The sequence below is a fragment of the Ascidiella aspersa genome, chromosome 9 (assembly GCF_963924565.1).
Source record: "Ascidiella aspersa chromosome 9, kaAscAspe10.2, whole genome shotgun sequence".
NCBI lineage: Eukaryota > Metazoa > Chordata > Ascidiacea > Phlebobranchia > Ascidiidae > Ascidiella > Ascidiella aspersa.
Window position 1 is genome coordinate 8048246 of NC_139455.1, and position 16330 is coordinate 8064575.

At 37.7% G+C, this 16330-nt stretch overlaps 1 protein-coding gene across 1 annotated transcript; it reads left to right on the forward strand.

The window, feature by feature from the left end:
* Positions 1–1418: 1418 nt before the first annotated feature.
* Positions 1419–16183, forward strand: LOC146132251 (retinol dehydrogenase 10-B-like). Its single transcript, XM_083397029.1, has 6 exons — positions 1419–1519; positions 3912–4054; positions 7770–7919; positions 10624–10782; positions 13197–13353; positions 15586–16183. The coding sequence occupies exons 1-6, from the start codon at positions 1461–1463 to the stop codon at positions 15827–15829; spliced, it is 912 nt and encodes a 303-aa protein (XP_083253155.1). The 5' UTR covers positions 1419–1460; the 3' UTR covers positions 15830–16183.
* The last annotated feature ends 147 nt before the right edge of the window (positions 16184–16330 follow it).

Here is a 16330-nt window from a genome sequence, read left to right on the forward strand (position 1 = left end):
CAGGCCCCACACGACACTTTCTATATAGTTACGTAATACAAAAACTTGAAAATAATATTGGCAATATGAAAAAGTACGAACCACAGACCTGCACTTAAAAAGTATAGAAGATACATATAAAAGGATACCAGATTGGCTTTTTGACAACAAATTTAAAAAATCTGTTTTTTTTCAACGTGGTTGATGTTAAAAAAATCATTTAGACTTTTTTTTTTCTGTCATTTTTATCGAGGCTAAAACTAAAAATGTAGAGGCTAAAACTTGCTAAAACTAATTAAAATGCATACGTTTTTTGAAACCTTTCCTTCTTAAATATTAAAAAAATAAATCATTTCATTATGGTACATTCTTTATAAACATTGTTTGCATGAATTTATTCTATTGCACTTTTGGGTGAGAACGCTTGAATAATAAAAATCATGACATTTTAGCGGTAGCCCATTTTGCGATATATTGTCAGTACTAGGAATTAGATTTTGCAATAAAAATATGCATTTTTGGATGTTGAGAGCGATTTGTGTAACTCATGTGGATACAGCACACTAGCTGTTTTGAACCTCACGAGAGCCTGTTACTGATTGCGTATCATACCAGTCAGTATATTTAAACAAAAGTTAATGTGTTTTGAATATAAAAATACGTCTGTTTGTAAATGACCTTTTTCCAGGTTTTTATGTACAGTTCGGGTTTAAACCAAAATTTTAATTTGGCAACCCTGCTACGGACCGGTAACAAACTCCTCGCGGACCGGCACCGGTCCGCGGACCAGCGGTTGCTGAACACTGCTTTAGATGACGGGCATTAAAAAATAGTTGCTAGATTTCTGACACGTTGGATGTTTGACTTTTGACCAAATCAAATATTATTCTTCTTATAGCAAGTCGCCTTTAAATTACAGCACTTAACCTTAACCCTCCGTTTGTTGATGCTGGTTCGTTTAGCACAGTGATTCTCAATTTTTTTTTCTTTCGTGGCCCATTTTCGTTGCAAAATAAAGCTGTGGCCCAAAAAATTTTATGTAAGAAAAAAAATAAATAATAGGTTTAGAACAAAGAAGAAAAACATTTTTTAAAACATAATGTTTATTCAACCGGGCATTATTGAAATACTGCTGCTGAACAATAAATCTACATTTCATTTACATGCGTTCTCAGTTTCTTTACAAGCCTGTAAAATTAAGTATGGGACACAAATAAAACTAAATTCTTCAATAAATGTTGCTTTAAAAAAATGGTCTGTGGCCCACCTTAAAGTGTTTCCATGGCCCACTGGTTTACAACCGCTGGTTTAGCACAAGGTACCTGTGAGATTTTTTAATTTCCGTTGAGTGGTGACACAAGCTACAATCAAACGCGTCGAGAGAAAAAGGCAACGGTGCCACAGCTCTGTACAGAAATTCGTTGCCTCCGGCAAAGCATCTTGATACTACATGTAAGCTGCTAAAGTTAAAAACCAGAAAAATGAATGTATTTCAATTCTTGTGGGTGGCTATCAAGGTCCTAATTGAAACAATTTTAGGGTGAGTTTTGCAAATGTTGCTTGTTTGATGTGCTCATTTAAAATTACAGATACGCAGAATTCGGGTAACCGCAAATTACTTTTCGAGTTTTGTACAGTGATTGCTCGTTTAAATTGGTTTGCAAGAAAAGGGTGACTTGGAATAGGATAACGCTAACGAATCGCGGTCTTCATTCGCAGCGTGGCTTATTAATCGGTTTGGTTTATTTACACAGCGCCGTTGTTATCAGACTCACTCATTTGAAGTAACTCTTTAGCTGCAATGGCTTTTTAACGTTAGCCTACTGACCTACTCGAACCTATTATTATACAGATGGATTAATAAGGTCATTTAACTAAAGGATATATCCACATTATTTAACGACATCATAGTTTCAAAGTTTTAAGGTTGATGAGCATCTTCTTCAATATTGCGATTACGTTTTTACTGAAGTGTTTTCATTTATGTCGATTTCCGTGTGAAGTACGAAATAGCGCTTCTGCTCTGCAATCGAGCACAATGGTTGAAGGTTATAGTAAGACGCAGTAAAAATATCAAACGCAATAAGAAAACCCATACTTTATTAAGTGCTTTCTCAATCTGTTGAAAATAAATAGAGTTATTCGAAACGTGCAAAATGATACCTACTTCCGTATGGGCTTTGATATTTTTACTACGTCTTGGTCCGCTATCATTTGTTATCTTTTTGTGACGAAACAATTTCCTGCGTAACGCAGTGTGGTAAACAGGCTGAGTACTATTGTATAGGTTTTTCCTGCTCTACATGCGCGTGGGCCGTGGGTACGATTGACGTACGTTGATGTGATGGCGGTTTGCTTTAAACTAGGAAAGCATAGATAGAAATCAACGCATCGTTATTAAATAGTTGTTTGAATGGCAAGATTACACAAAACCTACTGATACTTGATATCCGGTGGACAGTAGGCCGCCTTAGGCTTCAGGCAGTCTGGCAGTGTTTTGTTTTAACACATGGCGAGCCGGGTTAAAAATATCTGTTTGGGTAAATCTTCAAACTGCCATTAAGACTAGTACAAAAATTATTACAGCTGAAAGGTAAATTTGTAGATTTTTGTAATACTTTTCTCCCCTAAATACAGCAAACTTACTTACTATAATGGTGACTTCAACTAATGTCCAGGACGGAAAATTGTCTTATACCATAGTATGTTAAACGACCTTCAAGCTTATACTGCATACCATATCCAGGATCAGAAAGACAGTGCTTCGTACTGTCTATGCATTTGCATAGAGCGCACATGACGTAAAAGGCTCCAGATTAAGTTGGAGCAGAGGTTATAGGGCAGCTTTGTTAAAGCGCCTATTGTATTGCTTAAAACCAAACGTTAACTGTTTTTTTGTAACACAAGCTGCGATACGGATAATAATCACAGTGTTTGCTATATGTTTTATTAGTGACCTGGTTTGCTTTTAATGAAAGTCTCTGGAAAATAACGTACGGGTGCGATGTCTTTGTGTAGTTCAGGACTTTGTTTTGCATAAGGTTGACATTTGCATATCGAAAGGAAAACAAAGCTTGAAGTACTGTGTGTAAAATTAATACAGCCTAACTGACTAACCCTAAAAAACTCATCGCGACCCCAGTTTTGTTAGTCATGATTTAGATTTGTACAAAATTTAATCCATTGGGGGGCCGGGGGCCTCCCCACCCCTCTGGGGGGCGCAATAGGTCAGCAAAGGGCGTTTGAAGGACATAAGTTAACGACGCAAAAATATTTGTTTTTATGGCTAATCCACAATAGTTTTCATGAATATCTTTCCCGATTTTCGTTGCAGTCAACTTTAGATATAAAAATAGTATAGTACTTGTACGACAAGCCTGCTATTTGTCTGTTCCTTTTCATCCAATGAACCCAATTGTTTTGCTTGGCAATGTTGAAAATCATAGTTTTGCCAAAATATTTTCCTCCTATGCCAGCAAATTATGTTTGTTCAGCATTCCGTCCGAAGTCTATGTTTGCCCTTGTCCAAATATCCAACTTTGCGAACAACGACGTGAATCTCGACAGTGTTTGCGCAAACGCTAAACACCTTTGCTTGAGTAACGTTCAACCTGTAATTAGACAACCAGTGTAACACTTCTAAAAAAATCAGTCCTATTACATTGTTTTAAACGCTAATATACAAAAAATACCTTTTTTAGTGGTGAGAAAACACTCTAAATTCTTGAATTAACTTTAACCAAAACCTCTAATCTATTTAATTTTCGAACCGTTTGGCGAAAAGAAATAGGCCTGAAACGCTTCATATAGTGAATTGCCATTAAGAAAACCCTAATTTTATTTAATCTAGACCAGGGCACTTCCTTAAATCATGTTAATGAGGCAGTAAAATACACCAAGCATACGTTCAAATTTAGCATGTACGTTCACAGATGGATATTGCCAGCCAGATACAAATCAGTTGAAGGCGAAGTTTGTCTGATTACTGGTGCTGGCAACGGAATCGGAAGACTGATCGCAATCGAATACGCCAAGAGAAAAGCAAAGCTTATTCTATGGGACATCGACAAAACAGGTAATGATAGGGGAAATAAGGGGTTGGATAAATGTGTTTTTACTCTTGATATACGATTTAAAGCGGTATAATGGAGTTCCGGACCTCTGGTAAAACTCGTTCTCCTATAAGCATTAGGACACGTTAGTCTAATAAAAAAAACGTTTACAAATAGTTAGAAACGCTCCTGACTAAATGTCATGAATTATTACCGGGCCATATTCCGCGTAAAAGAAACTTGATGCGCTTGAACGAACACATATCGTGTCGCTTTACTGATTTTTTAATTAGCTTTTACTGTTTTGTTGTAACACGAGACTTCTAGGTATTGAGTGGAATCGTATGGTGTGTAGCGTTTTCGATGGAAGGCCCCAGTCTTAGACGTCACAGTTTATATTACCCTACGCTACAGGAAACTCCTGGAATTCCTAACCTTGTTTGTATATCACCTGGCCAAACCTGTCTAAACCTCATGAACACCCGCAAACTACACGTTCGTTAGAAAACGACGCTTTATCGCCTTTAGAATATGTTTAAACAATTAACTGTCCCGCCGGTTCGTAAATAACGTTACTCCCAAGGGCCGCTGTAAAAGATGTGAAACTAGAAATGAGAATTCTGACTGTGCACTGTATTCGATGGGTAACAAATGGAAATATGGTTGGAATTACCAAGTTGTGGTGTCCAGGTCAAAAAAGAGCCAACAAATAAGGAATGTTGATCATAATATATATTTAGTTAGCGCACTTTCGAAATAATGGTGAAACCCACATTGTGCCCTTACATAATCCATAATCCTGCTAAACTTTCGGACAATATCCACTACTTAATGTGCAAGATAAAATACTGCAGTAGGTCCCATGTGGGCAATAGCACACAAAACCTTTACATAATATGAGGTGACCGGCAAAAGGGAAAGGCAATCAAAATCACACGTAGGCCTATTGTTAAATTATCTGGAATCGCTCCCGTTAGTTTGGTAAACACTCTTCCATTTTCTTAGGTATTTGGTATAGCTCAAGCTAAAGCATGAACTGAGTTCGACAGCATTTGAGGCACCACCGGGCCCCTACGGAGCCATTTCGTCATGTTTGACTCGCGAGCAATGTAAAACAACGGCTTACTGCGTCAGAAAGGTCACGTTCACAGAAGCAACAATGTTTTTAAACCAATTCTAACCGTCGAGAAGCAGAGTTTTGTTCCAAGGACAGCATAACCTTGACAGATAACGTTAAATTATCGCATCTCTATGGCAATTTACGTTTTTTCATCACCACAATAATCTAAACCCGGCTTAAACCACTATTATTCAGCTTTTTAATTATCATGCCCACCTACCATGGAACTCTCAACAATTACACACTCTTTGCTAACCTAGAGAATTCCGGTGGCACTATATAAAGACAAATTATATTGAGTTCTCGACAAGCTTTCGCACAACCGTGCTTCATCAGGTCAAAGTATAAATGAAGACAATTGAAAAGCACGTAAAAGCACAAGCGCGAGTAAAAGGCTTATACCAGGTTTTCTTAATCATGGTCCTCGGCCCCCCTGGGGGGCCACGGAGCGGTAATTGGGGGGCCACGGGCATAGGCGTAGCCAGGGGGACACATGGTCATTTCTCCGAAAAAATTATAATATATTTTACTCCTAATCATTTTTTGTAGCATTTATAAGCAGTACACAACTGTCGATCACAGGCATGCCACACCTTCAATTGTCAGGCACTGTTACGTCACAAACGATATAGTTATTATGTTTGCTGTATACTTATTAAAGTAGTTTTATTACTTTTAGTTATTTGTTTTTTTCTTTTTAAATAGATTTTAAGCATTGTGTTAAAACTCGACCAGTTGCTGAGCGAAATATTTTGCTAGTATATTTATTTGTTTTTGATACGGCAGTTAGTCAGTTGTAACGAGTCTCGCTGGCGGGAACCGACTAATAGACTTTTAATCGTAGTGTCATTACTGATTCGTTGTAAATATAGTTATTTGTTTATGTTTTATATAAAGTCGATTAATCGCTGTGAGATAACAGTTTTAGTGTCAAGTTATATGTTTGCCTACTCAGCGTGTCTTGTCTTTTCCTGCATCAAGAAGCGTTGTTTTAAATCAAATATTCTTACTAGTTCAAGTTCAAAATTTTTGCGCCACACATATTTCGGCTGGCTAAGCCACTGACCACGGGCACAACTCTCTAGCTACGTATTGCAAAACCAGTCACCACTTTCAAAAATTACCAGTTAACTTTATGACTGTAAAACTTTTTTGTAATGTTTTATAACACAGTTTTCTAAAACGTTTTTAGACGAGAGATGTTAAAAGTAGAAGCGTGGATCCTTTCTTTCGTTTATCGATAAACAGTCCGTAGGAAAACGCATGAAGTACGCTGGGTAACTCAAGGCCATTTTAGGACAATACTCAGCTAGGTTGGTTATGTAAATTAATAGTAATTCATAAACCGAAAATCCTAAATCATCTTGACGAATGTAGTAACATTGGCTTGGCTCAGTACAAATTATAGCAAAAAAACAAATTTTGAGACAACTAAGTGCATTTATTCGTTGATTAATGTCTGTATTTGATATTAACGTGAAACAAGAAAAAATACTCGTAGAAACAACGCTAAATATTTTTTTATAAGCAGGGTGGCGAGTGTTAAGAACCTTTCAAAGGGGGCCACGAAGCATAAAAGGTTGAGAACCACTGGCTTATACTTTGACCTGATGAAGCACGGTTGTGCGAAAGCTTGCCAAGAACTCAGTACAATTTGTCTTTAGACAGTGCCACCTGAATTCTCTATTTGGAATTAGACAAATACGGCCATTTACAAAGTTTGCTAACCTATAGTCTATATAGATGCTTTTTATTGCGCTTGACGTGAATACTTTTTTAAAAAGCGATTTAACATCAAGATTATACCAGCCCTATATTCAAAGTACACCAACAACAGATAACAGTATTATATCATACTTTAAAATCCGACCGTATCAACTATAAAATTATTTGTAAAAAACAATGTACGGACCGTTGAGACTGTGCTGTGTTTGGTTTTGGCCCCCGACTGGAAATAGGTTGCCCATCCCTGCTACACAACTATGTCATAGGCAGTGGTTCAAGCGTAAGTATAAAAGAAAGCTTCGCGACACAATTTCCTTCACTTAACATTTTAATAAAAAATACATTAGCAATAATAAGTTCGAATGTAATTAATAAGCGCCTTATTTTGTTTTTTTCGCAATGTTATTAAATGTTCGAAAAAAACGTACCAATCTTAGTCCACCTAACCATACAAAAGTATATTTGCAGTCGGCGCCCTAACAAAATTAAACCGCGCGCATGTGTTGAGAAACACTGTGCTAGATTGAGGCCGTAAATCAGCGTTTTTAAATATTTTTGTCATCGCGAACCAAATACTATAAGCGTAAGTTTAACAACAACACTTGGCGACCAAACGATCTTCATGATTTTTTAAGCAAACAAAAATAATAAACATAGCAGACCTAATTTCCAATTTAATTAATATGAGTAATTTATTCGTAGTGTTCCGGCAATTTTTCTCAATTAAAGGACAAATCTTGCTCAGAACCAATCTCAACCAATTTAGCCATGTAAACTATTGCAGCAGTCGGCGACCAAACCAAATCAATTGGCGAACCAACTATAGGTCGCGACCTATAGATTGAGAAACACTCGAGGTAATTATTCGACCATTTTCTTCTTTTGTTTTACAGGCGTGGAGGAGACAGGAGCAATGGTGAGGGAGCTGGGTGCTCAGGTGTTCACTGACGTGTGCGACCTTTCACAGCAAGAGCAAATCGCGAAAGCCGCCGAAAAAGCGCGAACAATTTTCGGTGACGTCACCATTCTCGTGAACAACGCCGGTGAGAAAGTTCGTTTTTTTTCGGTGCATATTCTCCCATAAGTATATGTTGCTGGACACTGCGTCTGTAAACCTTTAAGCAGAGGTTCTTAACCAGGGGTTCGTGTACCCCTTGGGGTTCGGTATACTACTAGTTTTAGGGGGTTTATCAAGGTATAAGTATTAGTGTAAGTTTAAGGAGTAATCCATTTAAAAAAAAGAGTTTAATTAAAAATAAAACGGTATTGCACTGAATGTATTTAGGCTTTATTTTACTTTCACAGTTTTCGGCCTGAAATCAGCATTTTTCGGCTATTTTTTCAGCCTGAAATTAGCAGTTTATTGTATTGTGACGTCAATTTATGACGTCATCTTTGAATTTTTTTGGTCTAACATTGTCCACGCGAACCAAAAATTTGTTTAGTGGTCCGCATGAAAAGAACCACTGCTATAGATACTCTATTTGAATGACGGTGACATTCATGACTTCGTATTTTGCGGTCATTTAATTTAGTTTAAATTGTTTTTGACAACTCGACCTAAATGTTTTCAATTATGTTAAATCTTAGCGTACATTTAGAAACAACTGCTGGCTTTAAGTTTTATATTAAAAACATTTGTATTTAATTTCCCAATAAATTCGATTAAACTGTACCCAAACCGAGGATATTTCAACGTTATTTCGGTCTAACTCTAAATTCGACTAATATGCTATATCAAAACAGCGTAAAAATAGATCACAAATCGTGACTATCGTGTCGTTGTGTCAAGGAAATCATTTAAACGCAACACAACCCCCTCACAAAGTTCAAAGTACAAGCATTACTGTGCTGTGTCAAGCTATTGTATTCTGATTGGAATGTGGATTCAGGAAATATCAGCCTCAAATCAAATAGCGTTTTTTAAGTGAACTTTTAAAGCCAAATGAACTAATATCCATGGAAATAGAGAGGTCTAACAAAAACTCTATATCCCTTTACAGTAAACTCTCGTGTCCAGTAGTGCAAGTAAAACCGCCACCCTTAGATAACGTTTTGCACGCTCCGTTAACTCTTACTAAAAGCCTGCCCTATAAACAGAAGCTCCAAATCACGGTTGAAATCTTTCACCCACTTTATAAAATCACACGTGTGTACAGACAATTTAACTTGGAGGGAATAATTTTTGCAGCATTGTTAAGTGTGCACAACGCTAAGTATGTGTTTCCACAACAGAATCATGTCCTTCAAAGGAACACATAAACGCCGACCTTGAAAGTTCTAGAAGTTTATAATAGCTTGGCCGCACAATAATAAAGTCAGCCAGGTTAAAACGTGTAAATGGAGATATGCATTTTAAGTGAATGGTATCATCAGTTTATCTGTACAAATAAATAGTAAAAAAGTAATAAAATATAAAAATGTAAAATAAAACATTTTGACTGATTGTTGTTCGAAGCAGTACGCTTATCAAGCTGCTTGTAAATGGCGAGATATACATTATTAAACATATTGTTCTCAATAGGTAAACGAAGCGTTACCAGGCACTGTACGGTTTAAACTTAGAACGTCATTATGTAGTGCAAAGTGGGTAACATTCTGCCCGCCATTTTTTTACAAAATGGTAACTAGACGATTCCTTATTTTTTTGGTTGTTTCAACTATCGTAAATGCGATAAGTTCCTTCGCTTTGCGCAAATCTTGTTCATGCATCTAGTATGTTTGCTATTTGAGGCAATATTGTCAGCCTTAAGGTGTCATGCCTACCCTTGATTGGAAATATTAATAATTAATGTTTTGCCAAATTATTATTTCTAAATGCATTCCATTGCGCTTCACACGATCCATCCTATCTTTTCAATATGAACTAGAGTTTAACGGGGTGACCCATTTCCCATTGAAAACCCTTTGTTCGCCCTGATTAACAGTCTATACAGTTGTTATAATAAAATTTACCCCGAAAATGTATGCTCAATTGGCATGTATGCACACGAAAATAAACTAAAATTCGCTTGCTTATAGTTGTTGGTTTCCGGTCAACTTTGGAGTGGGTTTTCAAAAAGCATAAAAAGCATGTTTGGACTGCTTTAGTAAATTTACGCCAATATAAATTGCTATAGCTTTTAAAATCCAGATGCGTAAAATCAAACTATTCACTTTCCATTTCGTGTGTACCAACATCAAAGCAAAGCTTGACCGAACTACGGATATGGCAACATAAGGCCACGCGTGGATTTCCCATTACCTCGGCAAAGGTTGCTTTGCAGACAAATAGCTGGAACACGGATGCTTGTTTACCACCAAACAGTCGAAAAGGGAAGCGTGAAATTTGAGCTCGCGCCTGTGCGTTTCCAAACTTGCCAGCACAAGGAAACCGACAACAACCTGAACCTAAGCCAGTTGACTTTCGTATGTGTTGTGCAGCCCAACAAACCCATGGAAATACCCATGAAAACATTTGACCGCCTCTATTAAAACATGTACAAATGTTTTAGCCTAAACTTTTAGCCTAGATGAAATGTGGAAAATGCGCAAGCAAAAAATTAAGTCAGCCTGTTCGCATAGTAAATATGTTATAATGAACTTCACACGAGGTCTGTAATGAGCCAAGGTCCTACAGACAACTGATCAATCCCACGAAACAACTTTTACTTAGTTATGGTGCAAACGAACACTACACATACACATTGTAAGACACTACATTCGGGAATTTTGTTTAACCTAATCTAAACGTTGTACTCGATACAGGCATCACGTATTGCAAAGACTTGCTGGACCTTTCGCAACGCCAGATAGAAATGACCTTCAAAGTCAACGTGATGGCCCACTTTTGGACCTTGAGAGAGTTTCTCCCGTCGATGCAGCGCAACAATCATGGACACATAGTGACGACGGCTTCTGTAGTTGGTAAGTATTCCAATCCGTGTTAACTTTTCCTTGAATTATTGGCGCGATACATTTCGTAGAAGCATGAGTTGTGTTTGTCTTCAATATTAGTCTAGCTTTGACCACAGACGGTAGTCTAGCTTTGCCCGCAGACGTGCCGTTTACCAGATTGACGATGTGGTGATCATCGCCGTAACGGTTTGCAAGAACTCGACCTAAACGCATTGCGCCTTGCGTTGCAAACCGAAACATTTTCGAGGATAGCCTTCCTCATAGCTTAACCATGACACTAACCAAACGCATCAGTCGCGCATGAAACAGAATAGGAGTTTTATGCTCAACATCTTTGCCGATTGATCAGAACGTAGGTTGATGACCAGTTAGCTGCACTAGCCGAAATCCAATCAACAGACCACGCATTTGCAATTTTTGTTAGTCAGTTAGTCACGAACTGGTAATTAAACACCCAAGTTAAAATCGCTCGCAATACAGTGCGCTTAAATTTATAGAAATACTTTGCAAATCAAGATTTTTCACCAGGGAAATGTGGCGAGTTTTGAGGTTACACTGCCCTGTCTACAATTTCTCGCTCAAATGCAATTTAAAGCGTTGCACTTACATATGCCTTTGCTAGCGAAATATATATATATATATATATATATATATAATATATTTATTTTAAAAGTTTTAATAGAGTCTGACCTGAATATGCCAGCTTTGTCAGAGTTTCTGCACTTCGATAAATACACTTTTTACATCTTCCTTTTGTTGGCTATGGTATTTATGGCTGGTGAGTCGTTTAGGCGAAAATTATTTTAACGAAACTTATAGTTATTAGAAAATAATCATCGTAATTACAAAACAGGAACTTTCCACCCGGAGAACAAAAATACTCCAAATGCAGACACACGCCATGGCCGACAACAATAAACGGGTGCAATTAATGTGGATTAAAACTTGCTACACTGAACATATTAAGATTAATTTTGTCCGATAATATCGAACCGGGGCCGATACTCGATGTCAAGTTGCATCTGTATCTGTACTCTTCCGATACTATAGGTTGTAATCGTTCTGATACCAAATTTCAACAAATGCCTTATGGGTTAAGTTGGCATACGGCGTGGAAAGTTGTTAATCCAGCCACGTTCGTGTTAACTAACTGTATGACAACTGTTGACCTAAATGTCTAATATTGGCAATGGGAATATGTGATTCGTATTAAATACATTAATTCTGTTGGCAAAGCGCGATATGAAAAAAGATTTTAGTACGACCAATACCAAATCTACACGTGTTGAAGATAACTTACAAGAGTATGCTTTTATTAAACAGATTACAACTATGAGGTAATAATGCTATACGTCAAGCGTGACACTTACAATTGTTACCAATATTATTTATTTGTTTAAAACTTTGTCTTTAATTTTGTATCTTGACCGGCGACCCAGAAGAGTCATCAAGTGAGCCAACATTAGGTGGCAACTCATAGGCTAGGTACATAGGGTATTCCTGTGCTATATTATATGCCCGAAATCACAACACACTTGCAATTTTATGACAACCGTCAGCTGCGAACTGTCAATTGCGGACCTAAGTAAACTTCTTTTACAATGCAGTGTGGTTTAACTTACAGTGAGGCTATGGCAAAAATAATATTTTTTTATTAAGCCCGTTTTAACGTTACAACGCTGTCTACAAGTTTTGAGTTTTGACGTTCTACACTGCTCTGTCGACAATTCCTCGCGCCAAAGCCATTTAAAGCGTCGCATTTAAATAAACAAACTTCTCTCGACGACCTTTTGTTGGCGCCGGCATTTTCGGCCTAATTAGATGAATCGTTTACGGGCAAATTATTTCATTATTACCAATCGTCGTTATTACAAAACGGGACCTTTTTAATCCACAACACCAAATGTCCGAAATCCAGACACACGTCACGGTAGTGACGAAATTTAATTCGACCATACTTTAATTTACGCTGGCGAGGTACCGGATTCAGCGTTAATTTTGCCTTCAGGGTCCATGCAATTAAAAAGCCTTTGAAATAAAAAAAATATGGAACAACTTGCTTATTTATAATCTCCCAACTGCAATTATTTTCCCTACTATTCTAAATAGGGATGTCAAATATTTAGGATTTTGTTTGGAAACTTACATCTTATATATTTGCCGATAGTGTATCAATGTTAATCAATCTTCGACTTTAATGTTATATTCAACAATTAACCTCTCAGTGTACAAAACTGCATTAGATTACAAAACAAGGCGATAAGTAATTTGTTATCGGTTCGGCATCGATTCTACCAGAGTATTGGAAGTTACAACCAGTTGAAATCGGGTATCGGGACATTGGGTATCAAAACAATCATTGATACAAAACGAAAGTTTGTTCGCTAGGCTTTGCATAAATAAAAAAAATATTTTAAAAACAGGTCTTATTGCCACCGCGGGAATGCCGGACTACAATTCAAGCAAGCACGCCGCAGTTGGACTGCACCAATCGATCTACTTTGACCTGCAGAAGAAGAAGTACGACGGCATCAAAATGACACTGCTGTGTCCCTACCACATCACCACTGGCTTATTTAAGTGAGAAACAAGCGGACACATTATTTGTGAATCGTCTATATTTATTAAAAGCCTACTGCGATTAGGTTATATCCGCAAACGGTCATAAAGTCGTCTGTAATCAGGGCTGCGGAGTCTTGAGTACAAAACAAGTTCGACTACGGCCTAGAAAATAAAGTGGAGTTCGACTATAGCCAAATTAACCGACCCCATCGATCTCTGAATCTGCTTTCGGCTCCGCAATCCTGTTTTCCGTCCATCAACGTAACTAAAATAGGGTCGACATATACTAGAGCAGAAGTTTTCAACCTATGGGCCATGGCCCAGTAGTGGGCCACGACACTGTTTTTAGTGGGCCACAGAGCTTTGCATACAGTGATGTCAAAAAAAATGTCATTATGAACACATAAGAGTCCGACAGATAAATAACAAAACCTCACCTTATGTTATATTTGTAACATCGTTTCTATTTACAATGGCGATCGCCTTGCTTTCGTATTATTCTTTGTTACGTTTATAGAGTGCTGCGCAACCGGTGTGCCGCGACGTTCCCGTAGTTGTGTTAGGCCTACTTGTGTTTCAGGGTATACTTTTCAATCAGTCGTATTGTAAGTATTTGACCTTGTGCAATATTTCAGGTATAAATTTATGAACTTCGATAATAATTAAAACGTTTTTGAAACCTATGCTACCTTCTATCGTCATAAATCGAATGCTGACTTAACCACCAGGAACTACCAGGAGTAAAAAAATAGAAAAATTGTTTTCAAATTTTACACCAACGTGGAAATGGAAATTAACTATGCGCTCGAAACCCAAAAAATATCATTGCAAAAATATTATTGGCATTTTATAATTAGTCTTGGGAGTTGTTTCGAAAAATATCTGAAGTTGCAAAATATAAAGCACCAGTGTCTGGTTTCATTTTCCAAATGCTATCAAAAGCCCTCTGTTTTTCGTCAGCTGTTGCAAGGAAGTACAATTTTTAGGACTTAAACTGGTTTCAGAAATTTTCGGAAAGTCTGTAAAACCGCAAAATCAGAAGATAAAGGAATGTAGTGCGTAAAATTTCTGGCGCTCGCATTTTATTATAAGCTACTTCTTTTTATATTGGCTGCTCATGATATTTACTGCCCCGCTTTATATATTGAACTACTCCCCTGGGCGGTCCCAATCCACGCCATTAAGTATAAGGCGACGTAACACATTTGAAATAATGTACAAGCTTGATTAATTTATTGTGTTGTTGAAACTTTATGTTTTTCATTAAACGTTAAATGGGCCACCCCCATTTTTTTACTAATTTAGTGGGCTATGAGCAAAAAAAGGTTGAAAACCCCTGTACTAGAGCCATCAACTCATAGGTTTTTTTTTTATCCTACGCTATATGTGACTGTGATGATTTACAGTGTGCGGCCTTAAAGAGTTCTACGCTTGCTACTGACTGAGGAAGCGCCTGCCTAGGTTAGCTCTCTATATTCTCACCACCAACTTGCCACCGCCGTTCACGCATCAGTGATTTATTTTCCGGTTCGTGGCCTTTTGAAACTGCCTTCAGATGCAATCATTTAAATTTCGAGATCATATGATACGTAAACGGCTATTGTATTATTGTACCCCCTTTGGGTATCAAATATACCTATGTTTTTCACCTTTTACTCTCACGCAAGCCGCCGTGTGTTGCGACGAATATTTTCTGCTGTTTTTTTAGCGTAACCCTGAAACCGATTTAACCGAATGACACTCCGGCTTAGTAACAAGTTTTTTAATACTTTTAAAACCTATCCGGATAATGTTCTCGAGAGTACAGCGCGGTTCTAAAATGGGCATGCTTGCTTATAACCAAGTTCAAATGTATATACACTGCGTTATACAGGGTAAAAAAATTAAATCTTCCAAATTAAGGGGGTTCTTAACTTGGATTCATCCTTGTAATATTATGCTATCGGATAACTCTATTGCCCCCAGCAGATACCCCAAAGTTAACAAGTATAATAACCTATATTTAGAGCCACATCTTAAATACGAATAGCACACCTTTTTCCATTGCTGCTTGCTCCAGTGACTAACAACGAAGTGAACAGTTATTGTTCACATGCTTTCTTTAAACAAGTTCTGCAAATCTGCAACGAAAGTTTTACTTCGAAATATTTCTATCGAGCCCCACGATATGTCGTCATGTGTTCCTATAGCTAAGCAGGCCAGGTAAAGAACCAACGAGTCCTTCCTAACCACTTGTACGCGTACGCGCAGGGGCGTCCAAGTGAAGAAGACCTCGCTGTTGGAGAGCCTAACTCCGGACGAGGTGGTTCAGGCGGTCATGCATGCCACTCTCACCAACCGGGAGTTTGTCGCACTTCCACGTCTTATGTACGCCAGTTACAACATGGCCACCTGGTTACCCATGAGGCTACAAGCGGCCTTCTACAGCTACGTGGGCGCCAATGAATCGCTGGACACGTTCGTGCCGAACAGGCCTTACCAGAAGAGCGATTAGCCTTTGGTGGTGGCATAAGGCGTATATATAACCCGAAGAAAGAACGGAAAATCAACGGACTACTTTGCGAGTGTCGACAGTTTTATTGTGCGCCCGTTCGATTCGCTGATTAACCATTATGAAACATGATTTGTGTTTTAGCGTTAGATCTTCAATTCAACGTGAAAGTGATGTCGAGACAACCTAATTTAATTTAATAGTGTTATTTTGATTACTATACAGTACAGATGCAAATTCTGTGATATATGCTTTTGCGTTCGTTTTTGTTTATTGTTTATTTAAATGTCTATTTGTTCACGAGCTTAATTGTTTTCCTAAATACAATAACATGTCGCCCATACGGTCGATGAATACTATGATAGTCGAATGACACTTGGAACAACGTGAGTATTTTGGAAAAGCCCTTGGCGAAATAGCGTCATACCAAAAAAAGTTTACCGCAACCTTGAACCTGTGGAAACTAATTTGTCACATTAAAATAGTTAACCGGTCATTTATAAA